Raw genomic sequence first — 26,824 nt, forward strand, 5'->3', positions numbered from 1 at the left:
TGAAAGCAGTCCAGGCTAATGCTGGGTCATTCCACAACCATTAGGTCATAAGCAGCACCACCTTTCCCAGGCAGCCCTTTACCTAGGTTCCTGCCATTTCTATCTCCACATCTCCAGGTGCAGCCAGGCCTATGCTGTTAACACCTTCCTCCCATCCCATCAATGCTGATTTCACGATCTCAGGACACTAAAAGCTAAAACATCGTCACAAAATGTTTGGAGTGTGTGTCACAAGTTGCCAGATTATAATTTAAATTTCAACAACAAATCTTTGCTTCATATCTTCTGCTGCTTTAGGTTCCTGGAGTTAACATTCAGTGGGACATGTTAAGGTACAGTTTAGATATTAAGTATTGATTTTTCCCTTAGTCAGGATCATTTATTCATCTTGAACTATGATATATTTCTGTTCATTGATTGAAACTTTTTTTTCCTCATTAATCATTTATCAGCTCCAACTTTACCTGACTATGAAGGAGTTGATGCCTCTCTCAATGAAACTGCCACCACAATAACTGTATTGTTGAGACCAGCACAGGCTAAAGGTGCACCTATCAGGTAAGAGGGGGAGGGGATTTTGAGATATTCATGAACTGAACCATTCACTTCTCTGTGCTGTTTCATTTAACAGCTTTGCTCTTTGATTTTATTTTCTCTAGTCCCATTTCATTTCTCTTCCTCTGTTGGCATCTATGGTATATGAGCTTCGAAGGTATTTGTCAGGTATAGAATGAGAAAATAACTCCTGTCCATTGCATTAAATCTGTTATGAATAATTTCATGAGTGATTGAAAAATAGGAAACTTTGAGGAAATAAAAGGAGAATAGTTAAAATGAATGCAGCCTATGTGACCTATAATTCCTAAATTGTTGCTTATCGGGAATTCCACAGTAAATATTAAAATTCAATTTGCCATTTACTTTATCTATCCAGTATTAAAATCTCCCACCTTATCCTCATCTTGCAGAAATTATGAGCCATGTTATTTTCAGGGATTGAGTCAAATCATTCTAATGACTTTAATTCCTGTGTGTTTGTAATTAGACAGATTGTCCAAAACTTAGGCAAGTTTCCATTTGAAACTTGTAGATTTTGTGGATACTTTTGTGTTGAGAAATAAATCAAGGCACAGAAATTAGTGCAGGTATTTCATAATTGAGTTACATCAAGTTGTTTACATATTCATTAAAAAATAAAATTAATCTTTGTTCTATGTGTAAAATGAATACATTTGACCTTATGAGCACATATTAACCATTTAAATAATCCTATATCATTGGAAAGGAAGAAATATTTTTGTTAATTTAAAAAAAAATTGATAAAAGAACCTGAGTCCATAAAGGAGACTCTTACCTCATGTCTGGCTGAAAATCATGGTAATACCACACCAGAGAAAAAGAGATGATTGGATACATTTGTAATATAAACACTTGTGAAACACTGGCTACTTGAAAATGCAAAGTCCATACTGCTATTCATGAATGAGTGATCTGTGAGTGAGTCTGATTGCTGATCCAAAGGAGAAAGAGAAAATGCCTGCATTCAACATCGTTTACTATTGACCAGTAATCAGAGTCATTCACATGTTCCTACCTGTGATAAAATTTACTTCATAGTTGTTCAGTTCTGCTACTGTTTAATGAGCTACCAGTTACTTGCAATCATCTTTTAAGAGTTAGATATTTGAGTGAACTCAGCTTTACTTAATGTGAGCTGCACACACAGTATATTATTATTATTGCACAATAGTGCTACATAATGTAAATTACCCTCTTTATTAATTTAATCAAATTATTACACAAACATTAACTGACCATGAATTTTGTGCCAGACACTGTGCTAAGCATTGTAAATCAAAGATAAAATGATCACAACAAAACACAAACCTTTGCCCAGATTTGTCATGGACGATGAGAGGGGCCGGCAGCCTTGTAAATCCTTTGCTCATAGTTGGTGTTCACAAACTTTATTGTATTAGTGAGTATATTATCGATAACATGTTTTTAAGTCAAAAGTCTTTCTTTGATTTTATTTACATTTACTTACCACAAAATTTCTAATTTCCAGGAATACTACAAGAAGAAATAATTAAATATTTTTTAAAATAAAAAGTTTTTTAAAAGAATGTTACTACCAAGAAAAAATCTGTTTCCCAACTGACTTGCCCAGCTACCTGGGATCACCCATAGGTGGGGGCCGGTGGCAGGACCAGACTGGTCTAGTCAAGCTATTAGGCTTCAGTTGAGCCCTGCCTCCTTTGCTTGTTTGACTCATCCAGTCGGGTAATCTTGTCTTCCTTCCTCTGACCACATCCCTACCTTCAACACTGCTACCAGTAACTGGAGCCTGATCTCGAGGCTCATCTTGTCCAATGCTCGAATTTCTTTGAAAATGAGGACGCAATTTGATGTAATCCATTTTCATATCACTGTATTTATGGTACTTCAAATCTTTGATTGGATCCTCATCACTTCCTTCAGATTCTTGAAACTATTTGACTTTCTACCCAATTTCTTTTTTATTTATGTCAGTCTGTCAGAATCTCTTTTCTGCTAATGCTTGTTGCCATTCCACTTTGTCTGTGGCCCATCACCTCCCCTCTGGATAAAAGCCAGACCTGTTTACCACCTAGCTAAACCTCCTTAGAGTATCCATTTGTTAGCTTTGTCTGCTATCACAGGCCCTAAATACTAGGTTCTATCTTCCCCTACTTTACAGTACTACTAGCCTCTGCCAGACTGCATTTTACCATCAGTTTGTTCCAACTCCAGTGGAAATATAAATCTTTCTCCTCTGGTCTTCCTAATGTCAAACAAACTCCAATTTCCAAAGCCTCTGTTATAGTGCATAGGAAATCCTTGTTACGCAGAGTTTGTACATTTAGTTTAGTTTAGTTGTATCAAGAAAGCTAAAATTACCAATGGTTTCCATATAAATTTATTGATTTAATAGCATTCAATATGTGCCAGAAGCTGAGATGGATACTTAGAAAAGAAATCATGAAAGGAAATGTAGTATGTACCCTCAAGTGGAGGTGGTAGACTCATAAATGAATGGTAACAATGCAGTATGATAAGTGAAGTGACAGCAGTTAGAAAATGTGGTACTAGAGCTGAGTTTTGAAGGAGAAGTAGAAATGAGCTTAGCCAAGGGTCACTTGGAGGAGAGGGGAGAGGTTGCTCAGAAGAAAAGGGACAATGGGCTTTCCAAATGACCACAAAGAGAAAGACTGGATATGTGACATAGTGTAGCGTGTTCTATTGATAGAACAGCAAGTAGTTCAGGTCATTGAGAAGGAAGGGTGTGTGGGAGAAGTAACAGGAGCTGAGATTGGAGAAATAAGCAAGAGCCCTAGCAAGAGGCTGTTTAGTGTCCGTCTAAAAACTGAAGGTGGCCACAGAAGGATTTTAAGTGGAAACTATCTTGAGCAATTGTATATTCATAGAAAGATCACTCTGAGTAGAAACATGGAGAATGAACTGAGGGTAAACCAGACCTGAAGGCACAATGGTCTCAATGAGAAGAGCTACTGGATCACACTACAATGAAAGCAATGGAAATGCAGGTGAGGCTATGCCTCCCATATAAGGTTTTACTGTGGTAGGGTGTATAAAGCTTGGTGAGAGGAGTGATAGAATGGAGACTATGGGTGAGAGATGATGGTAGCTTTTATTCTAGAAGTGATAGCAGAGCAAAAAGTCATCTAAGAATTCAAGATATTGGTTTTTTTGAGGTTTTTAAGTAATAACAAATATTTTTATTGTTTTATTTGATTGCTACCCCAAATCAAACAAAAGGCGTGCTCTCTCTTTGGAATGAGTTCTTTGGTATATTATAAATTATATAATATTTTTGTATATTTGCCTATCTTACCAATGCTTTAACCCAGCTTTCTTTCTAAGGTGTCATGATGTGTACAAAATATTGTACACCCCAGTGAAAAATCCTGTTCTGAATAATGCAGAACTCAGTATCACCAACCACTTTGTTCTTCAGTATTCATTAAGATGGTGTCCATACGCTAACGTAAAACTTGTGCAATGTAGTTCTGGCAAGTGTGGTTCTTTGACAAAATTAATTTTTGAATATATAATCATTCTAAAGGTTGAAAGTTGACTTAACTAGACCTTTGAATCTCCTTACCAACTTTTTGAGATCTAGCCTGAAAACTGTCCTCACTTGACAATCATTACTACGATTCAAAATGAATATTACCCACATTTGAAATCAGTTCCCTAGAATGCATCATTTATTTTTTTCTGAAACATTTTATATTCTTCTTAAATGAACTCAAATTCTAACCTGAGTAGGTATAATTATAAATTAGAATGTGTAGAATGTCCCATTTATTAAAAGATTGATCCAATGTAGCTATGTTTTCAAATAATGAAAATAGCAGCAGAATATTGCAAAAACACAGAGAAGAATTCCTCATTGGTGAACTCAGTTTATTGTAAGGTGTAATAATGAATGTGTGTTTTATCACAGCATTTTCCAAATATAAGCTCTACCTATTTTAAGCTGGCAGGAAGCTATCTATTCTAGGGTATAACTAAATGTTTATTTTGTAGGTAAAACCTAAACTTGCATTTTAAAATATTAAGTACCATATATTTTTAGATAGGTAACTAGGATATAGTCATGAAATGCCATCAAAACCATCATTTCTTCCACAGTTATATTAGGAAAAGAAATTGTCTGATGCTCAGTGTTAGCTTAACAGAAATACGGATCAGAATATAGAACTGAGTTTAGTTGGAGTTCAAAACTTGTATGTTGGAGTTATTCCCTGGGTCAGTTGGACACATATACACAGCTTGAAACATTAGGACTACCGTCCTCATAGATCTGCAGAATATTTCATTACATCTGAGAATTTTAAAGAGATCAAATAGTTGCATCTGATTTTTCTTGCCACTGTCATGACACAGAACTTACTTGAATTCCAGATAAAAGTGCTTTGAAATTTAAACAAAGATGGAAATAATCCTTTTGCCCCATTTTATGGGCACACAGGTCATGTGGTCCAAATAAAATCGAATAGATGTTATTTTAACTTAATGTTTATTCTATAGAATCATAGTAGGTAGAATTTTTTTTTGTAACAGAAACCATGAGGAGGTGTGCCCTTTGTGTTAAATCTTCTTTCCAGCCTTTAGAGGACTTCAGCCCAGCCAACAACTTTTGCGACCTTGAGAAACTCTGAGCCAGAACCTCTAGCTGAGCCACTCCCAAGTTCCTGATCCCTAGAAACTGTGGGATAATAAATGCCTGTTGTTTTGAGCCACAGAGTTTGGGGATAACTTGTTATGCAGCAGGAGATAACTAATACAAGCACCCGCAAAGCTGAAGCTTTCTCTTCCTTCAGGTTTCTGCTTAAAGGGCACATAGGTCTTTCTTGACCACTGCTTATAAAATAGAACTCTTCATCCTGTCATTCCCTATGCCCCATCTTGATTTATTTTTCTTTATTGTTTTTATCCCCTCTTCAACATATGTGTAGTTTTTTTTTTAATTTATTTTTATTTTTTTATATGTCCCTAGTAAAATGTAAGCTTCATGAGAGGAGAGACTTTTAATACTATGCTCATTATTGTAACCTCAGCACTTAAAATGGTGCATGGATACTATTATAATAGTATAATACCAGATAATATTTGTAACATAGCATGGTAGTGATAAAAGCAATAAATATTATAAGACAGTGGTTCTTGGCCTTTTCTCAACCCCAGAATTCCTGAGGGATACTACTAATGGTACCTATCAGTGCATCTGTGGCATTATCATTTGTGGGTGGATTAAGGACTAAATTGAAAAGGCATCCCACATGACTGAGTTCTACCCATAGTTCACCCTTTTGTTACCTCTACCTCAAGAATTACTTCCATTGGCTTTAGGAGACAGAGTAATTACTGAGTGAACTAGTTAGAGAAGGCTTTATGTCAGAAGTAGAAAAGCTAGAAAAGGAGAAAGGAGGAAACTCTTTGACAGTATATTTGGTATGTTTAGGTAACAATGGTCATACAAGTTTGAGATGGATAATATACATTAGGAGGTAGTGAGAGCAAGATGGAGACACCAGGATGTGGTAAGATATTAACCCCAGTGTAGTGAGAATAGATTTTGATAATGGGAGAGCATCACATAATTTTGACAAAGCTGAATGTTGGAGAAGAGTAGTTAATGTCCAGAGTGGTGTTTTAGGAAAATATCAGCAGTGTTCAAAATGATTCTCTTTTGCATTCTCCATGAACAGTTCATGGCATACAGAGACTACTCAAAAGATAATTGACAGAATGTGTGGTTAGGTGGGTGGGTGCCTAGATTACCTGAAGGAGAAAATGAAGGCAAGAAAACTAGACCAGTAATATGAACATTAAGTTATAAATACCTCCCTAATGATGGAAGCAATGGGGATGAAAAGAAATGGTATATTGCAAGGGAGCTAGAACATGATTAAAAATAAAATTGGTTAAACTTAATGCCAGCATTTTGAGCTTTGTTGATTCAGGAACTAATAGTTCCTCTTACAGAAATAGGAAAGTTGTGATAGACCTGGATTGTATGTTTAAGGAGTGAAGAAATGGAGAGCAGGAAACGTGATGTGCACCAAAATGGTCATTAAACCTTTACTTCTGTGCATTATCAAAATGTTGGCATTGGGGCAGTCAGTAGGAACAATGGTGGTTATGAGATCTTGGGAAGTCTATTGATGAGAGGAACTGTAAAACATTGGAGCTAGGGACTTTCTCCTGAAGCTTTAAGCAGACATTTTAGATAAAAAATGAGGAAGTATACAATTGTATAATTTGTTATTTGATATCACCTAGAAGTTGTACAAGCGAAAACTTAAACCGGAATCACAGAGGGTATACTTTCTAATGGGTTAAAAAAAAAATCCATTGTAGGTTGTTATAGGTGACTTTGAGTTCATCTCCAACATTTTTAAACATTAAATAACGAAGAATATCTACCATGTCTATCATATAATTGCTTTGAGCTAATGGCAAAATCCCTGTGTATATTTTTTTTACAGTCTTATAACTGAAGGGAAATTGTATGATGAGAAGTCATTATTTGGCCTCCTAAAAAACTAAAAATGACTACCTACCAATGTTTAATCAAACTAAATTACAGTATAGTGAAATCATTTTTAGTTTTTTGACATAAAGAAATCATATTTTGAGTGTTAAGTAAAGATTCATGATGCCAGTATATTGATTTTAACTTAATTGTAGAAATATTTTAAAAATTAATTAAAAGGAATGGGGAAGTATGAAATATAGGTAGAGTGAATAAAACTATCCAGTGGCTTTGGAATATTTAAATTTGCCAGAGTACTAAGCTCAAATAATATTTAGATCTTGCTAGAGTTAAGTACCATTAGGTAATTAGACCCCACAAGGATGAAAGAGCACAGACCCATTGCATGTAATCAGTCAAATCACTTCTAATTTGATTTCCCATTCCTTATATTCTGTCCTTTAATTAATTTGTATTGATAAATAAGAAAGTAGCAGGGAAAAAACAACTTTAGAAAAATGCGGAATATGTGGTAAAGAACAACCTACTCAGACAAATTGAACAATGAAGGTAAGATCATTTATTTTAAAAAGAACTTTATAATTTTTAGTTTGGGGCTCCATCTCAAGTTCGATGAGATCTTTCCCAAAGAGCAGATCGTACCTTTTCTTCCTTTACTCCCCTCCAACATCGGCAGTTTGCTTTTGTTCTTAATAGATCTGAAGAGACAAGCTGTCTTGTGTGAAGTTCCTTAATTTGGAATGTACAACCTATGTCATTTTAATAGAATTAGTTAAGACTGAATGTTCACCAGATGTTCTGGATTTTTCTAGAGGTATGGACTAATTAACAAGGAATTTATTTTTAAAGATTAGGTTAAATGATTAACAAGGATGGGTAATTATCATTATTGCCCATTAGCGCAAGAATATAAGGTTAGATTTATTTGAGGAGTGTGCATGTGATAGTTTATCTACACATATGTATGTATCCACAGGATACACAGATGTATAACATACAAATAGAGATTCTAAATTAAAAATAAACAGAAAAAGAAAAGACTAGGTTTGCCTAACATACCATATGTCAGCTATGATCTCTCTCCTTTTTTTTTTTCTCTCCAAGGGCTATGCTTATGTATTTCCTATATTTTAAAAGTGACAAGTGCCTGCTCCACAGACCCCTCAGAGAGCATGTATCTTGACAATAGCATTCCCTGGAGCTTAGAGAGCCAACTTGGCAGAGGTATAGAGAATGATGCAGTACATATAATTTCAAATAACATAGAATTCTGCCTTAGTTACTTGCCCAAATCTCAATTTCTGACATTAGTACAATTTCTGTCCTATTTCTAAAGGAAAGGAGATGGATACCAACCTACCAATTTCTTAGCATTATTTTAATGGAAAATGGGAACTTGAATAATTAGGAAGAAAAGAAAATCTTTAATTTATAAAGCTCCTTTCTCTTAATCTATGTTAAGTTTTCTGTTTCTAGGTATAACAGAGTTTATATTAAGTTAGAGTTTTATACTAGGTTCTAAAGTGGCATAAAATTTAATGTTTAATTGCCTTCGATGCAAATTTTATCTCTCTCTCGCCTTTCTTTATTTTTTGGAAGTTCATTAAAGAAAATATTCTATTGCTGCTGGAGATCCCTTGAATAGAAACTGGTTTCTCTGTATAGAATGAGCATATTTGCCTGGAAATTCAAGATTCAAACACACATCCCTACACACAGCTTATTCATATTTAATTTATATGTGACCATAGTGCATTCTCTCATAATTGTCAGGAATTTTAAAATATATTTCTTTTAAATTCATAATATATATGTAATATACAAAATATATAAAAATATATTGATAATGTCAATTTTCTCAGTTGTACATTACCTAAAAACAGTTTGCCTAAAGAATGTCCTATAAAGAAAATTATTAATATACCAGTTGCAGAAATTGATTAAAATTTTAATTAGTGATGAGGCAGATCTTTATTTTAAAGTTGCATTATTTTCTCTCTCCTTTCCTCTATAAAAGATTAGCTATTAGAGAAAAGTTTTAAGACTTTTAAGAAAGGTATTAGAAGGTTTAAGTTTGAGGTTTAATAGGCCAAATGCCATCTGTTCCTACAATTTGTGACATTTTATTATTAACAACTCTAGCAGAAGGAGGCAGTCTATTTCGGTGGCGAGGACAGATTTCTGTCCATCTGTGCCCGTATTGCAGCGTGTCACTTGTGCTTTAGATCTGCATAGCTCTGAGCCGAAGTTGATGCCATGGCAAGGTCAAGAGGTGGAGAAGCCTGTCAGCACATTCTGTCTCTAACACGATGACAATCACAAACTGGGGCTTCAAGCCCCTCCCTGAGGCAGTCACTCTGTTGGGCCTTGGAGCTGGGCCTGCCACACTATGATTTCAAAGGAAAATGTTAACTTTAAACCTTTTAAAATATCAGACAAAGAACTTAATGTATGATGTGTCTCTGCTTAATGTCAGGTTCCTTATTAGGGTGGTTCATCTCTCAACATTTAAAAATGCATAGAGTTCTGTGGTGATTCGTCTTTTTTTTTTTTTTTTTTTTCTTCAGGTCCTTAGTAATTACATTGGGGTTAGAGGGAAGCAGAATCCATGTGAAATTCTATTTTACTGCGAAATAGCTTGAAAACCAGAATGCAGGAGGTTAAGTCTGACTTGAAAGACTTTGAAACGTTGCGTGTTGACATTAAGTACCCTGTTCCTTTTTTGAGAAATCTCACTATGTAGAATCTCTAAATGTGTGCTTTTTTTTTTTTTTTTTTTTCTTTTTCCGAAAAGTGCCTATCAGATTGTTGTGGAGGAATTGCACCCTCATCGAACCAAGAGAGAAGCCAGAGCCATGGAATGCTACCAGGTTCCTGTCACATACCAAAATGCCATGAATGGGGGTGCACCGTACTACTTCGCTGCTGAACTACCCCCAGGGAATCTTCCCGAACCTGCCCCATTCACGGTGGGCGATAATAGGACCTATCAGGGCTTTTGGAACCCCCCTTTGGCTCCACGCAAAGGATACAACATCTATTTCCAGGCAATGAGCAGTGTGGAGAAGGTGAGCTTCCTCCAAGATTTTGCTTTTTCACTGACCTGAGGAAAAGCTGCTGTCGAATTTTATAAATACTCAGTAACATTTGTCAGGTGAAAAAAATAAAAAAGTGAGAAACAATCGGTATGTAGGGGGTGTGTTGTTTCTGTTCCCAGCAACATGCACGGTTTGGGGCCTACTGTAGGGCTGGGGCCCCATGCCAATTACATCGCACAGCATTCCTGTTTCCTAGTAACTGCTTCTCCTTGAGCGCTCTTCAGGAAAGCCCACGAGGGCAATTGTGAGTAAAATGATTTGAAAAGGTGGATGTGCTGCTGCCGGGACTCCAGCCCCAATAAACATGGAGCATTGTTTTGTCTTCTTTGCTCAATAGTGGCATGCTTCAGAAGATTAAATTTACTGCAGGATAAACAGAATGCGTGTTCCACAGCAGGCTAATAAACCCTTATAAACTTTTCAGGGGTTACAAGCCAAATAATAAATAACTAGTAACAGTCCTCTGATTACAAAGTAATAGGGCGCCTGTGGTATATCGTGACAAAACCGAAACAGAAGGCAGCTTGGCGAGGGTGGAATGCTGTGCAGTTAAAGAAGTCTCTTTTCCGTCTCCCTGGCTGCCCTTCTTTTTCCCATTCTGGACACAGTTGTTTTTGAACACTGCCATGGATCCCAAATGAGTATTGAAGAGGGAAACACAACAGGAAGTTAGAAACTACCAGTGGTTCCATACGTGGGGAAGTAACCTGGCCTTTCATGTCTCATGCTCTTCTCTTGAAAGATTTTCTTTCCTAAAACATGTTTTATTTAATTTTTTTTTTTTTTTTTTTTTTTTTGCAGGGAGGTGTAGAAAAAAAAATGTTGAGAGTAGAAACCTTCTACAACTTAAAATTCAATAGAAGAATGACATTTTTATGTACTTGTAGCTATATAGGAAATTGCTGGGTTTGGGTAATTGAGTCCCTGAGGTGGGTACCTGGCAGATGTGAAATATGTGCTATCCAATTGCAAAAGCCCTATTATATCTTGGAAGAGTTTCATTGGAAGATATAACAATCCATTTGCATTTCTGTAAGGGGCCATGAGAACTTAGGGTATTGACTGGCTGCTTTTGAATGAAAGCTTTATCTTTGTGCTTACCTGCATGGCTGGTTTACAGTATACGGAAAGAAAAATGCCACAGCATCTTCTAAGATGTACTTCAAAGCCAGAGGCTGCTCATGTTTTAAAATGCTCTTCTCGTCTTCTAGTTTATTTTTACCTAAGTGGGAGTTGGCTGCCCACTTCCCACCCACACATCATTCCATGCCACTACCATGATGGGACTGCTCAAAAAAAAAAAAACCATGGAAGTTTTATTCCATTCTGGGTATAAAGTAGCATGGTTCAGTGTTTGGGTATTCATCTTTAGAAAGGTGAGAGATTCCAAATTAACTTTTGTTACTTGGTCTGTGGTATGAGAGAAGTGTTAATGAATGTCTGTTACTTACAAAGAATTTTCTCTGGCACTCTTTAAAAGCTTTGATATGAATTTTCTCTTCTAATTGCTAATATATCTACATGTGGTTTAAGCAAAGTACAGAGTAGCAAGAATATATTTCACAGTTATCTTGGAAAAAAGTTTTAAAATTGACATGGCTCCTGTCAGCAGAGGCTGGTAATCCTGATAGACTTAACAGCAATTGCTTTTAAGAAATCAAAGTCCCTTTGAGCCTTTATGGGCATGTGAAACAGTTTCTTGGAGCTTACTAGGAAGGCTTCAGGTCACAGTTAAGTAATAGAAGTGCAGATTTTCATTTTTAATTACTAATTTCCCCCTCAATGCTTTATTTTGTTTAATTTAAAAATAATAAATGCCTAAGAGAAAAGTATATAAAGTCTTGGTTTATCAATCTATAGAACTGCTCAAGATGGAGTTACAAATACACCTTGAAAACAGATAGCCTCTGTTTTGTTCACTGTCTTTAACATCTTTTCCAACCTCTTGTACATTCAAAGATATAAGCTGAATGAACTAAATCCTGAAGGAATGAGGTGCAGACCTAGGGCTGTGTTCCACACCCTAGTACCACCCCACAACATTTAAAAACAGAAGAAAAAGAGATTTTTAAAATTCTGAAATGTCTTGTCTTTTACCATTTCTGCTTCTACTTCCTCAATCCCATCTGTCTAGCAAGAGGAGGAAAATAATCCCACCAAGAAATATTTAATCCCTAACAACTAAATTAAAAAGGAGAAAAGAACAGATAAAATATGCTGCAACTGTGATGCAATTTTTTGATGATCTTTCTAACTTTCATCATTTAGCTCTTTAGTCATGCTGAGATCCAAGTGAAAGTATATAATGTTCAGCTTTGGTCTGAGTCTACAGCTACGAGGTGAAAATGAAATTTATATTTGGGGGACTTCCCTGGTGGTGCAGTAGATGAGACGCCATGCTCCCAATGCAGGGGGTCTGGGTTCGATCCCTGGCCAGGGAACTAGATCCCACATGCCTGCCGCAACTAAGAGTTCGCATGCCACAGCTAAGGAGGCTACATGACTCAAATAAGGAACCCTGGAGCCACAACTAAGGAGCCAACACTACACAACTAAGGAGCCTGCCTGCTGCAACTAAGACCTGGTGCAACCAAATAAATAAATAAATATTTTTTTAAAAAAACAGAAAGAAATTTATATTTGGGTCTGATTTGTATTAGCTTTGCAAATACATTTTTCTTTCTGATCATTCAGAAAGTACAGTAAATGCAAATAGAATGCTATACTGCTTGTCCCAGACAAGATAGCCTGTTTCATTACAAGGTGAAGACAGATACCTACACCTTTAGAAAATACTAAAATTTTTTAAAGTTATTTTAGATTTTTAAAAAATCTCTGCATGAACATAAATAAAAAATCATGTCCTTAATACCGCTATTCTATTCTTTATAAACCTGTTTTATAACCCCAGATTGATCTTCATACTAGTTATAGTTTATGAAATATCTATAACTGACCGTTTTCTTTCATTTTTTTTTTTTTACTCCCTCAGGAAACTAAAACCCAGTGTGTAAGAATTGCTACCAAAGGTAAGAGGTTTGCTTTTTTTTTTCCCCAAATTCCATTCGCCAACTTTCTAAAATGAAAGAGCTTTGTTCCCTGTTTCAGGGCTAATTAAATGTGGCACTTCTATTACAGAGTATTTGTAGTAGGGCCTAGTTAAACTGCCAGCCAAGTTCTCTGACTCACTTGGGTGTCTTTAACATGTAATGGAGTGATACTTTCCATCCTCTAGTATTTGACTGGAGTCTTGTTTTGAGAATAGGAAAGATTTAGAAAACTTTAGAAGGACTTGTTTCTGCCATTTAGTATCTGAAAGGTCTTGTGCTGCTGATCAGCCAACATATTAGGAAAAGCTCAGCAATATCAGCTGAAAATAGCATATTCCTTATTTAAAAACCTCTGTTACTTTCTGTGGTAGACAATCAAACACAGAAAGACAGAGCTAGTCTAGGCATATGCAAGGGTATGGACAGAGACGGGTCCATATTGGTAGTGCAGTTTGATTGAAGATGCTTTACTTTTTTTTTATTTAAAAATTTTTTTTAATCCAACTGATGCCAAGAAATTAGATCTGGGAACAGCCAAGGCTGTTCCTCCTGATATTGCATATTATAGTTTAGTTGCCTTGTTTCTTTAAGAGAAAACATTTTCATCTTTGAATGAATATTTAGAGTTCAGAGTGGGAGAAAGTCTCCTGCATTCACAATGTTTATAATCCTTCACTTAAGAGTTATTTGACTGTGCCAACAAGGGAGAGAGAGCTACTTGGTGTATGTATTCTAGCAAGAGAAATGAGAAAAAGCTGTTCGCATGCAGAGGTAGGGCTCCACAGAGGGTTGGTGCTTTGGGTGGTTTGCTGCCAGAATTAGTATTAGGCCCCCATTCATGAGCAGTAGTTGATTCATTTGGAGTAAAAATGAATGGCCATATTCTGTTTGTGCTGGCATCTTTCCTTTCATCATTTTTCTCCATCTAATCATCAATCTGCTCAATTAAGCATTTGTTTTATACCCTTGATTTGTAAAGGCAATAACAAAAGACTATTCCCTTGACTCATGAGGAGTAATAAAAAAGCTTCACAGAAGAGAAAAAATATACACTTTTTCAATTCAAATACTGAGATTCCTCATGATATTTTAACCAATAAAGCAATCCTAAATGAAGGAAAAGAGAAAGTATATACAGATGCATATAATGTATAGGCATTTATTTTATTTTAAAAACTTGGCATATGGATCAAGAGTTAAAGTTGAAATTTTTAGAAGATAATAGCAGAAGGCATTTAGGACCTATGCTTTTCCGGATTTGAAATAGAACCAGAAATGTAAAATGGTCTCATGTCAGCCTGCGAGAAGTTTTTTAGATATGGATAAATGATTCTAAAATTTAAAATTTTCTTATTCGGCTATTTAATTATTTGCATTTATATAAGCTTAAGTGTCATTTTGTCCCACGCTCAATACAAATAAAATTATGATGACAAATATCATTATATTTTGACTGCAGGAGAGTTGGGATTATGGAAATTAGATTTACCATGTGGCATAGAATATTTGCCAGAAACTCAGAGGTAGTAAGATAGGGTCCATTTGTGGTAGTTTCTTCTTTACCTAATAATCTAGCGCTGCTGTACATCTGGGTCTCAGGTTGACAGTGTGGTTTACTGCGTGAAAGAAATCTGGCCCCAGACTATCTGGGTTCAAATCCTGACTTTGCCCCTTCTTACTGTTCTTTAACGTTGAGCAAAATATTTAACCTCTCATTCTAAAAATAAGAATGATAGAGTACCTACCCCTTACTATTATTGTGAAGATTAAAATAATTTATATATACAAAATGCCTGAATAGTACCTAGTATACTATAACTATCAGTTAAGAGTTAACTGCAATTTTATCATCACCATAATTATCATAATCCTTTCGTACCTTGCTTCAGAAGGACATAATCTGTGTTATGTAGTAATGAAAGAAATAAAAATAAAAATGAAACTTAAGTTTTCATGATAGAGATTACTTGGGGAAAAAGTAAGGGTTTTTGTTTTTTTTTTTTTTAAATTTGTTTATTTTTAATATGTTTCTATCCAGATCTAATGTAATGCCTTCTCTGGACACTTAGCATTTTTCTACATAGAAAAAAAACACATTATTAAGGTAAAATTACTTTTTGCCTGACTATGTTTTAAACTAACAGCATACAAGTATGGTCAGCTTTGGTATAAAAATTTTCAGTATGAAAATTAAAACGTTTCTGGCAGGGCATGTTGAAGATACACTTATTAAATGACATAACCATATTGACTAGGAAGGGAAGAAGGAACCTTCTGGGCAAGGAATGATTCAATATTTCACAGGTGTCTAGTATACATAGGCAAAAACCTATTAAGCTGTATACTCAAAATGTGTGTACTGGGGCTTCCCTGGTGGCGCATTCGTTAAGAATCTGCCTGCCAATGCAGGGGACACGAGTTCGAGCCCTGGTCAGGGAGGATCCCACATGCCCCGAAGCAGCTAGGCCCCTGCACCACAACTACTAAGTCTGCGCTCTAGAGTCCACACGCCACAACTACTGAAGCCCGTGGGCCTAGAGCCTATCCTCCTCAACAAGAGAGGCCACTGCAATGAGAAGCCCGCGCACCACAACGAAGAGTAGCCCCCACTCGCCGTAACTAGGGAAAGCCCGCGCGCAGCAACAAAGACCCAACACAGCCAAAAATAAATAAAAATATAACAAATAAATTTTTTAAAAAATGTGTGCACTGTACTGACTTAGGGCACTGGAAATTCTTGTGGGAAATGTGAAAGAATTTAAAAGCCAAGAACAAGTAGCCCACACACTAGAATAGCATGATCATTTTGAAAATATTTTGACTTGTGAAAATTATTCTAAAAAATTTCCAATGTAATGGATTGTTTCCTGCCTTCTTGGAAGTCACACCTGTTGGTAGCCAACAAAAAAAGAGAATACATACGTTGACTGGTAAAGAAAACATATGAATAATCAACGTCATAATGTCTAAAATAAATAGTGATGTGAATATATATTATGAGACAAAAGAAGCATTCTGGGAGTTAGGTTCATTGCAGTTGGGATCATTGGTCCTGCTCTCTGACTCACATTTAGTTAAGAAGTCCTTGAGAAGATATGTGTCAGGAATGGAGTGGAAGGGTTAATCTAAATTATACTGGAAATCATGAAAGTCATACCGTTTATAAAATAGCATATCCAAAACCAAAATTGTAAACATACGAAAAGGAATTTAGTCCGCTGCTATCTTTGGAAAGCAAAAAAGAGAATAAGTCTCAGGAAAGGTTTCTTTTGTACATCAAGAAAAAGGGCCAAGCTTGGAAAGTCACTTGTCCAGTGAAGAGCGTCGTGCAACTTGCATGCTCAACATGTATAGGCACAAGTCTCTCTGACCACTGAAAGAACTGACCACTGATATCAGTTTGCTTTATGTCTTTTTACATATAATTTATAACAATGCTCGAAACTGGTATACACCCACAAAATTATTTGTAAATTAGCAGCTAAGAATCTTGTGCCATGGTGCCATAAAGAATGTGTACCACTATAACTTTTATTTTTTTCTCAAGGAAACTATTCAGTGAGTGATATTTTAATGGTTAGATTTAAATATGAAAATATTATATGATTATAATAGAAATTACTCAGTGGGTTTTCAAAAGTAGTTCTCAGGAAATATGCTTTATCCATATTAAACTAACAAGAGATGCATTTCAATTGAATTTTTATTTTATCTTGGTCAATAATATATAGCATATTATATCATTTAAAATATTCTCATTATATAAATAATCACTTATGGAACCACATACTCAATTTACATAAAATTATTCTATAAGCAAGCAAGCATTGATAAGTAATCAAGATATCAAATAATTCCCTAGAATAAAACTAAGAAATAAGACCAATAGTATATGAAATTGAAAGTATTATAATCTGTTTATATAAGTAGTTTACATTTTGAAACTATTTTGATTGTGTCCAATTTCCCCTCATCTGCATTTCTGGGTTTTTTTTTAGAAGAAAACTGGTAACTTAAAATTTTAATTTCGATGGAGGTTCCTATGTTGGTAAAATCTGTCCATTTCCAATAAAAGCTATCAAGTTTAATAGAACAGAAAAGTGTAATATAAGTAAATTTATTTGAACATAGCATTTAAGGTTAAAAAGAGGATTTTTTTCTTAAGTTAATGAAATACAGCTACTTTTTATGTTGTGACAAACCCTTACGTTTTCAAGTCAAGAATGGATTTTATTCCAAATCTCCATTTGTAAATAGTTTGCTTTGGCAAACTGCTGTTTGTCTACCCATTAACCATTCTTTGACTTCTTCCAATTTCATTTGGATATCAATATGCCAGTCATGTATTTAGCATTTATTTAATGCCTGTTGTACACCAAACAATGTTCTAGGCCTTGGGGATAGAGCAGTAAATAAATATAGACAAAGCCCTAACTTCTATGAACTTAAATCCCAGTAGAGGGAAACAGACCAGACACAAATTCTTTGCAGAGAAATAAAGCAGTAAGTGAGGATAGGGAATGCTGGGACTTGTGTCTAGGGCATTGCTATTTTGTATACAGTTATCAGAGAAAGACACACTGGTGAGATGAAGGAAATGAGGAAGGGACCCATGTAGGGGAGCAGCTTTCACGGCAGAAGGAACACATGCAAAGACCTTGAGGGCAAAGTACCTTCGCTGCTCAGGGAAGGTGAGCTCAGACTCGGGATGAATCAGATTGGTCTTAATTAGCGATTCTCAAACTTTAGCTTGAGTCAGAATTACCTGGAGGGCTTGTTAAAGCGGATTGTTGAGCCTCAACTCCACAATTTCTGAATCAGTAGTCCTGGAGAGGGGCTCAAGAATGTGCATTTCTCACAGGTTTGCAGCTGAGACTGATGCCATTGCTCAGGTGACTACACTTTGATAATCACTGGTCTTCCAAGAAAATTTTTTCTTCCTGACTTTTGGAAAGGAGAGATAGCAGAGACTACCCCCAACCCATCCATCTTATTTTGAGCATTATTTTGTAAGGATGTGATATTTAGAAAGTTGAGAACCAAATTGGCTAAAAAGAGGAGAACATCAAAGAAAACAAATAAGCCAACTCAAAGCCCTAACAACTCTGAGCTGAGATAGCCATTGCTGGAACTCCTTAACTCCAAATATTTATGTGTGAAAATAATAAATGTCCTTATTATCAAAACCACTACTGGTGGGTAATCTGTTACTTGCAGCAGGTAGTGTCTGAACTGACATTTGATTTTTATTTCCCCTTAGGAATAATAATGAAAAATAGTAGTTTGGTTCCAAAATGAGGTATAAAGGACCAGCTATTTCATGGAACGATTGGAAGAGAGCACTTAAAGTCCATATAACTCAATCATTGACCTTTAAAAGTAGGGAATCTCCTGTTAAGTGTCAGTCTAGAATATCAGGAACCCGTTTGTTGCCTTGGCATATGTACTTTGGTAGGATTATCCTTACTTGGTCCTCGAAGGAGCTGGAAAGGGGGAACCCACATGGTTCTTCTAGAAGCCATGGAAAGAAGAGAATTCCAAACACTAAAGCAAGCATATGTCCATTCATCCATTCATTTAATATCAGCTTATTTATTCTTTTGATAAACCCAAAGTTGACCTGTGATTGTGAAAGGTGTTGGTTTAACTCTTCTGTATATTCCCATCCTGGGAATGGTCTAAATCAGATCATTATTAATTCAGAATATTACTTATATTAAACAGTGATGATATAGGTCTTTGCCAACCCCTCAAAATATCTTGACTTCACTGCTAGCATGCATTTTAAACATGCATTCCAATATTAAGAAAAATTCGATTGTCAGAAAAGAGTAGGTGTGCATGGAAGATTTTATCCAATATATATGGAAGCATACAAACACTGGTAATATTTTATTTACTTTATTCTTTCTTCCTTCCTTTGCTATTTATTCCCTAATTACTGGATAAAGAATAGTTTCTTAAAAAACATTTGCTTCATAGTTTTAGTTTTGTCTTATGCTCCTTTTGTCAAATTTTTTTTTTTTTGGTGCCCTTTTCTCTGAGTGTGCAGATGGATGAAAGTGCCTTATTTTAAGTGATCAGGCATTCAAAAATAACAAGCATGAGAAGAAAAAGAACACTTAGCCTGTCAAGAAGTTACAGTAATACCATGGAAGCTCCATTTGGTTGTACCACGTGTGTAGAATCTTTCTGACTGAATTCATTCCCACCACATTTATCACACATGAACTTGAGTACATCTCAACAATCTCGGCTCTTAAATTGCACTCTTGGGCAGTATCCTTCACAGCTGCAGAGAAGGGGGATTTGAAAGTAGGGGTGAGGTCTGAAGAAAAAAATATATTTAATTGGATTTCAGGCTCTAAAATCCTAACCTTAATTTCTTAAATTTTACGAAGATGCTTTATATTTTGCCGGCTACATGTTGAAGGAAATGGTAAAGCATCAGGAAGAAATTTTCAGATCCATTTATACCGCTTTTTATGCTGATGGAAACTAAGGTCAACTGTGATACTTTAGTCTGGCTATTAAGAAATTCTGGGTAGGGGTGGGGCTTTTCTTGGTCCTGAGGATAGAATTAGCTTTGAGGAAGCTGCCAGCTCTTCTGAAAAATTGTAATCAGCAAGAATAACTTTGTTCTTCCTCTGAATGCCTAAGTACTTTGGCTGGTACTCACACTCCTTTCTCTCCCAAAGGAAAAGAATGTGCATCATTCTTCTTGCCTATTGTATCTATGTACTCGTTTTCAAAAATTAATCTGATTTGGGGTTTCATTTTTCTTCAACTCAGAAGGGAGGGAATTGCAGGAAAGTATATTGGTAATAGACTACAGCCCGAGGAAAACGAAAGTATATCTAAGTGAAACCAAGCAGGGAGGAAGTACAATTTTAATAAAGCTTAAATCAGTGATTCATGGCTTGGAACTAACCTCTGTCAGGCAGCAATATTTCCTGGTGCTCTGTCAAAGGCCTTATCATTGTAAATTCTTTTTTTTTTTTTAATACAGAGAAAGTTACTAAAAATTAACAGCTAGTAGATTTTTTTCAACTTATTTGCAAAACTAAAATATTCCTTTGCTTTTAAAAAACTAGAGTAGAAGAAAAGCATAATATTTCTACAGTGAAGTCAAAGGCTAATGATTCTCCAAATTATATATTATTCCGAAATTTCTTAGGATGAAGAACTGTCTAGATGGAGTGTAAGGTTTATGAGGGTAGGGGTAACATCCGCTTACATTTGTGAAGTCCATGCCTGATATTTAATATAAATGCAGTCTCTTTGGAATGAATGAATATTATTGTCCAGAATTATTTCACTTTTCAATGCCTTGAAGATATATTAGTCGTCTTCTTTTACTACGGCTCTGTTTTATTGACATACTTGAGTAATAATTTGAAGTGTTTCTTTTTAATCTACAGAAAAAGAAAAAAATTAATGAATAAAAAGTTTGCCCTCTTGGTATTCCAAGTCAGTTTTTGCTTCCCTTCCATCTAAACTATACTACAGTCTTAGAATGTAAAAAAAAATTATGTAGAAAGAAAAGTTTTGCTTGAGTTATTCATTTTATTTTTTCTTATATTAATTTTTACCTTTTTCTTTATGAGGAGAGTAGGTTTAGAAAGTAGTTAAAGACTAGAAAAACTAGAATAAAAATTGTGTATGTAATCTAAGTATGTATGCTGTGTAAGTATTCTGCTAAAGTAATGGGCAGTTTTCAAAAACAGAAAAGTTACTGATGGGAAATTTCTGGCTAGTGATGATTTTTAATTCATTTTAAGAAGCCAATTGAACTTTATTAACTTATTATTATACTTATTTCTTATACTTTTTAGCAGTTGTACATTAAGAAAATATTACTAGTTTATTTTGCAGACATTTTAGAAATTTCAAGAGCATTTCCTCTATTTTTGTAACAAACTATTTTTGAAATTGAAAATAATGCTTACATACACACACCTGTTATATACAGAATATTAACATGAGCCAGGAATGCAGGTGGCCTCAGGAAACTAGAAAGGACAAAGAAACGATTTTCCCCTTTGAGCCTCCAGAAGGAACACAGGCCTGCCAAACCTCAATTTCAGTGCCATAACATTCATTTAGGACTTCTGACATCTAGAACCATAGATAATAAATTTGTGTTGTTTTAACTCACGAATGCGTGGCAATTTGTTACAGCATAAAAAGTAACTAATACAGATTTTGGTGCTTGGAAGTGGGGTCCTGCTGTAACAAATACCTAAAAATATGGACATGACTTTGGAAGTGGGCAGGGGCAGGGGCTTGGAAGAATTTTGAGGAGCAGGACAGAAAAAGCTTGAATTGCCTTTAACATACTGTCAGTAGAAACGTGAATGCTGAAGTGCCTACTGACAAGGGCTCAGAAGAAAATGAGGAACATGTTGCTGGAAACTGTAAGAAAAAGGATCCTTTATATGCGCCAGAAATTTAGCTGAATTGTGTCCTGCAGTTATATGGGAAGCAAAATTTGTAAACGATGAATTTGGATATGTAGGTGAGGAGATTTCTAAGCACTGTTGAACGTGCAGCCTTTCTGCAAACACACACGTTCACACACACACACACACACATTTATTATTTGTTGGTATTATTATCTTTATATAGTGGCAGTACAGATTCCCTATTTTAATCCTTTGATTTTGAACAAGGCAAATGCTAAACAATAGAAAACTTAAATTATTTTTATTTTTAGTAATTAAAAACAGGTCTTTAGAGTGAATCCCCACATCAAAAGGATTACGTTAGTTTTACTGCAGTATTATGGTAACATGAGCTCTGCCTCTCTTTTTTTTCTGTATTTATCCGATTGTAGGAATAGAAGATTAAAATCCAGTTTGGCCTCATTGAAACACATTTGCAGAGTGTTATAGAGCATTGGTTTATGATTATTGCTCCATAATACACAAAGTATTCTTTATCCCCTATCAGTTTAGTGTCTGAAATTATGCATTCTATTCAGTTTTTAATGAAATGTGGATTACTTTAAAGATTATCTCTCTGATTTAATAAATGGCATTAGAGTAGAAAGTTAATTGGATCTTTCTTGAATGAGCAGTGACCACTATGTGTGATTGATAGGAGGAAAAGACAGTGAATAACATTTTTTGATTTGTTTTATGTGTTTAAGACTTTTAGATTAGTAAAGTGGGTATTTTTGTGATCAGTTTTCTCAAGTAAATTATGTAGCACCTATTACCCTTGTAAAAATCATGGTAAAATTCTAATTTCTTTTAAAAATAAAAATTTCTCAGATTTTGTGACATTGAGATATAAAAAATGCCCCATACTTGAACACATATAATTTAGTGTGTTTTCATTTTAAAGACAGAAAATGAATGTTATCACCCAAACATCGAAATAGTTCTAGATTCGTCACCTTCCGTTTTTTACACGAATTTCAACTGAACTTTAAAATTCGGAATCTTGTTCACTTCTTTCATTGTCTGCTCTTTATTTCAAGAGCCCCTGCTGAATTTACTGGCAAAGAGATTACCACTTCCGCGTCCTTTCTTTAGGAAATGCAGAAATTCATGTTTGTAAATATGATGCTAGAGGTGACAAAGTGATTATCACCACATTTTGTATATCCCTGGTGGTAGCAGAAGGAAGTTTACAGTTTAAGTACCACTGGCCTTTCATGAAATATACAAATTGTCCTTTTAAACCAGTGTTACTCTTCCTGATAGATGTTTGTGTGTGCAGGTGTGCCTTCCATATTGTAAATTCAAAAAGACAGTGTTTTCTTTGCTGGCTGTTGCTGTTATTTACAACACCTGGCTTTACATCTGTGCCTTTAAAGTCCCAGTCTTTGCCTTTGAGGAAACCATCAATTCTTGTATACCTCCTGCTTTCTTGGTCTCTTTGCTGCTATTCTTTCCCAGGTGAAAATCCAACTAGGCTATGCCTTTGAGGTAGGATTTCACTCTGCTAGTAAAACTTTCCTCTGCTCTCCCTGATACCATCATCTCAGTTCTGACTCCTTTATAAAAAGCTGCTTTATATTGGCCAGGTATTCTTCTGACATATTCAGCCAGTAGGGGAGATAGTTTGAAGTAAACGTGGTTCATTGGTGGTGATCTAACAGTGCACTAAAGACAAGAGCAAATAAGAAAATTTTTGTGGAGAAATAAGGAAGAAAGAAAACTATAGGTCCTAGGAAGTATGTAGCTAAGACTTCACCTCACATAATTCAGCTTTTCTATAGGCTTCCTACCATATCGATTTTCAGAAGTGCTCATGGTAACAACTACTTTTGTTGGTCTGTGATTTTTTTAAATTTAAGTTTCACATCATCATTGTGGCCAATAGTCATCCCTGGACTACATCTTTGTCCATTGCTTAATTCCCTACACCTACCTGTTCCACCAGCTGCTAAACATTGGGAATTTGGTCATCCATCCACAATGTATTTATTGTGTGCTTACTCTCTGTCAGGCACTCAGCCAGATATTGAGCTTCAAGTGAGAGGGTTGTGGGATGGAGAGCAGGACACCTGTACGCAGTTACTATGCAGAGAAGGTTGGGGGTAAAAATAGTCATTGGCCACATCTGTCTTAAATCATGAGCTATCATCTTCTTCAGGGAGATTCCTCAACTCTGCCAGGATCTGTTCTTGGAAATAGGATGCTTCTCTTTTCATTTTGGTAGGATATTTACAGTCTATGTTATAGAATTGCTATAATCTAGAATCAACTAAGAACCTGCATTAAACAAATATCTTCCTGTATGAAAACTATGGAGGTGTTTTTGTTCAGATTTTATGAAACAAGTCACCAACCTAAGGTTGTGTTGTAGATACAAAATTTTACATGTTTACCTAACGTGGGGGTCTCTTTCCAGACTTATTTATGATCATAGAGGCATATCTATATTTCTGTTTCTACCTAAAGATAGATTTTTTAAAAATTTGCCATCATCCTAAGAGAGTGGTCTGAAGCTTGCATTTTTTAACACCTTTATTGGAGTATAATTGCTTTACAATGTTGTGTTAGTTTCTGCTGTATAACAAAGTGAATCAGCTATATGTATACATATATCCACATATCCCCTCCCTCTTGCATCTCCCTCCCACCCGCCCTATCCCCCCCTCTAGGTGGTCATAAAGGACTGAACTGATCTCCCTGTGTGATGCAGCTGCTTCCCACTAGCTATCTATTTTACATTTGGTAGTGTATATATGTCAGTGCTACTCTCTCACTTGGTCCCAGCTTAACCTCCCTGCTCCCCATGTCCTTGAGTCCATTCTCTACGTCTGCATCTATATTCCTGTCCTGCTCCTAGGTTCGTCAGAACCATTTTTTTTTTTTTTTTAGATTCCATATATATGTGTTAGCATGTGGTATTTGTTTTTCTCTTTCGAACTTACTTCACTCTGTATGAGACACTCTAGGTCCATCCACCTCACTACAAAAACTCGATTTCATTTCTTTTTATGGCTGAGTAATATTCCATTGTATATATGTGCCACATCTTCTTTATCCATTCATCTGTTGATGGACACCTAGGTTGCTTCCATGTCCTGGCTATTGTTAAATAGTGCTGCAGTGAACATTGTGGTACATGTCTCTTTTTGAATTATAGTTTTCTCAGGGTATATGCTCAGTAGTGGGATTGCTGGGTCATATGGTAGTTCTATTTTTAGTGTTTTAAGGAACCTCCGTACTGTTCTCCATAGTGGCTGTATCAATTTACATTCCCACCAACAGTGTAAGAGGGTTCCCTTTTCTCCACACCCTCTCCAACATTTATTGTTTGTAGATTTTTTTGATGATGGCCATTCTGTCCGATGTGTGGTGATACCTCATTGTAGTTTTGATTTGCATTTCTCTAATGATTAGTGATGTTGAGCATCCTTTCATGTGTTTGTTGGCAATCTGTATATCTTCTTTGGAGGAATGTCTATTTAGGTCTTCTGGCCATTTTTGGATTGGGTTGTTTGTTTTTTTGATACTGAGCTGTATGAGCTGCTTGTATATTTTGGAGATTAATCCTTTGTCAGTTGCTTCATTTGCAAATATTTTCTCCCATTCTGAGGGTTGTCTTTTCATCTTGTTTATGATTTCCTTTGCTGTGCAAAAGCTTTTAAGTTTCATTAGGTCCCATTTCTTTATTTCTGTTTTTATTTCCCTTTTCACTAGGAGGTGGGTCAAAAAGGATCTTGCTTTGATTTATGTCATAGAGTGTTCTGCCTGTTTTCCTCTAAGAGTTTTAGAGTGTTTGGCCTTACATTTAGGTCTTTAATCCATTTTGAGTTTATTTTGGTATATGGTGTTAGGGAGTGTTCTAATTTCATTCTTTTACATGTAGCTGTCCAGTTTTCCCAGCACCACTTATTGAAGAGGCTGTCTTTTCTCCATTGTATACTCTTGCCTCCTTTATCAAAGATAAGGTGACCATATGTGCGTGGGTTTATCTCTGGGCTTTCTATCCTGTTCCATTGTCTATATTTCTATTTTTTTGCCAGTACCATACTGTCTTGATTACTGTAGCTTTGTAGTATAGTCTGAGTCAGGGAGCCTGATTCCTCCCGCTCTGTTTTTCCTAAACAAGATTGCTTTGTCTCTTTGGGGTCTTTTGTGTATCCATACAAATTGTGAAATTTTTTGTTCTAGCTCTGTGAAAAATGCCATTGGTGGTTTGATGGGGATTTCATTGAATCTGTAGATTGCTTTTGGTAGTATAGTCATTTTCACAATGTTGATTCTTCCAACCCAAGAACATGGTATATCTTTCCATCTGTTTGTATCGTCTTTAATTTCTCTCATCAGTATCTTATAGTTTTCTGCATACAGGTCTTTTGTCTCCTTAGGTAGGTTTATTCCTAGGTATTTTATTCTTTTTGTTGCAGTGGTAAATGGGAGTGTTTCCTTAATTTCTATTTCAGATTTTTCATCATTAGTGTATAGGAATGCAAGAGATTTCTGTGCATTAATTTTGTATCCTGCTGCTTTACCAAATTCATTCATTAGCTCTAGTAGTTTCCTGGTAGTGTTTTTAGGATTCTCTATGTATAGTATAATGTCATCTGCAAACAGTGACAATTTTACTTCTTCCTTTCCGATTTAGATTCCTTTTATTTCTTTTTCTTCTCCGATTACTGTGGCTAAACTTCCGAAAGTATGTTGAATAATAATAATGATGAGAATGGGCAACCTTGTCTTGTTCCTGATCTTAGAGGAAATGGTTTCAGTTTTTCACCACTGAGAACGATGTTGGCTGTGGGTTTGTCATATATGGCCTTTATTATATTGATGTAGCTTCCCTCTATGCCTACTTTCTGGAGGGTTTTTATCATAAATGCATGTTGAATTTTGTCGAAAGCTTTTTCTGCATCTATTGAGATGGTCATATGGTTTTTCTCCTTCAAATTGTTAATATGGTGTGTCACATTGATTGATTTGCATATATTGAAGATTTCTTGCATTCCTGGGATAAACCCCACTTGATCATGGTATATGATCCTTTTAATGTTCTGTTGGACGCTATTTGCTAGTATTTTGTTGAGGATTTTTAAATCTATGTTCATCAGTGATATTGGCCTGTAGTTTTCTTTCTTTGTAACATCTTTGTCTGGTTTTGATATCAGGGTGATGGTGCCCTCGTAGAAT

The 26,824-nt window shown here is 35.6% G+C and overlaps 1 protein-coding gene across 4 annotated transcripts in view; it reads left to right on the forward strand.

The window, feature by feature from the left end:
* Positions 1 to 26,824, forward strand: part of PTPRK (protein tyrosine phosphatase receptor type K) — a 554,818-nt gene that overhangs the window by 451,319 nt on the left and 76,675 nt on the right. For all 4 annotated transcript variants that reach the window (XM_068551059.1, XM_068551061.1, XM_068551060.1 and 1 more), the window contains exons 11-13: positions 453 to 558; positions 9,840 to 10,113; positions 13,136 to 13,172. In XM_068551059.1, coding sequence (XP_068407160.1) covers positions 453 to 558; positions 9,840 to 10,113; positions 13,136 to 13,172 — 417 coding nt within the window. The remainder of the gene's footprint in view (positions 1 to 452; positions 559 to 9,839; positions 10,114 to 13,135; positions 13,173 to 26,824) is intronic.

The sequence above is a fragment of the Eschrichtius robustus genome, chromosome 9 (assembly GCF_028021215.1).
Source record: "Eschrichtius robustus isolate mEscRob2 chromosome 9, mEscRob2.pri, whole genome shotgun sequence".
In the NCBI taxonomy this organism is placed as follows: Eukaryota; Metazoa; Chordata; class Mammalia; order Artiodactyla; family Eschrichtiidae; genus Eschrichtius; species Eschrichtius robustus.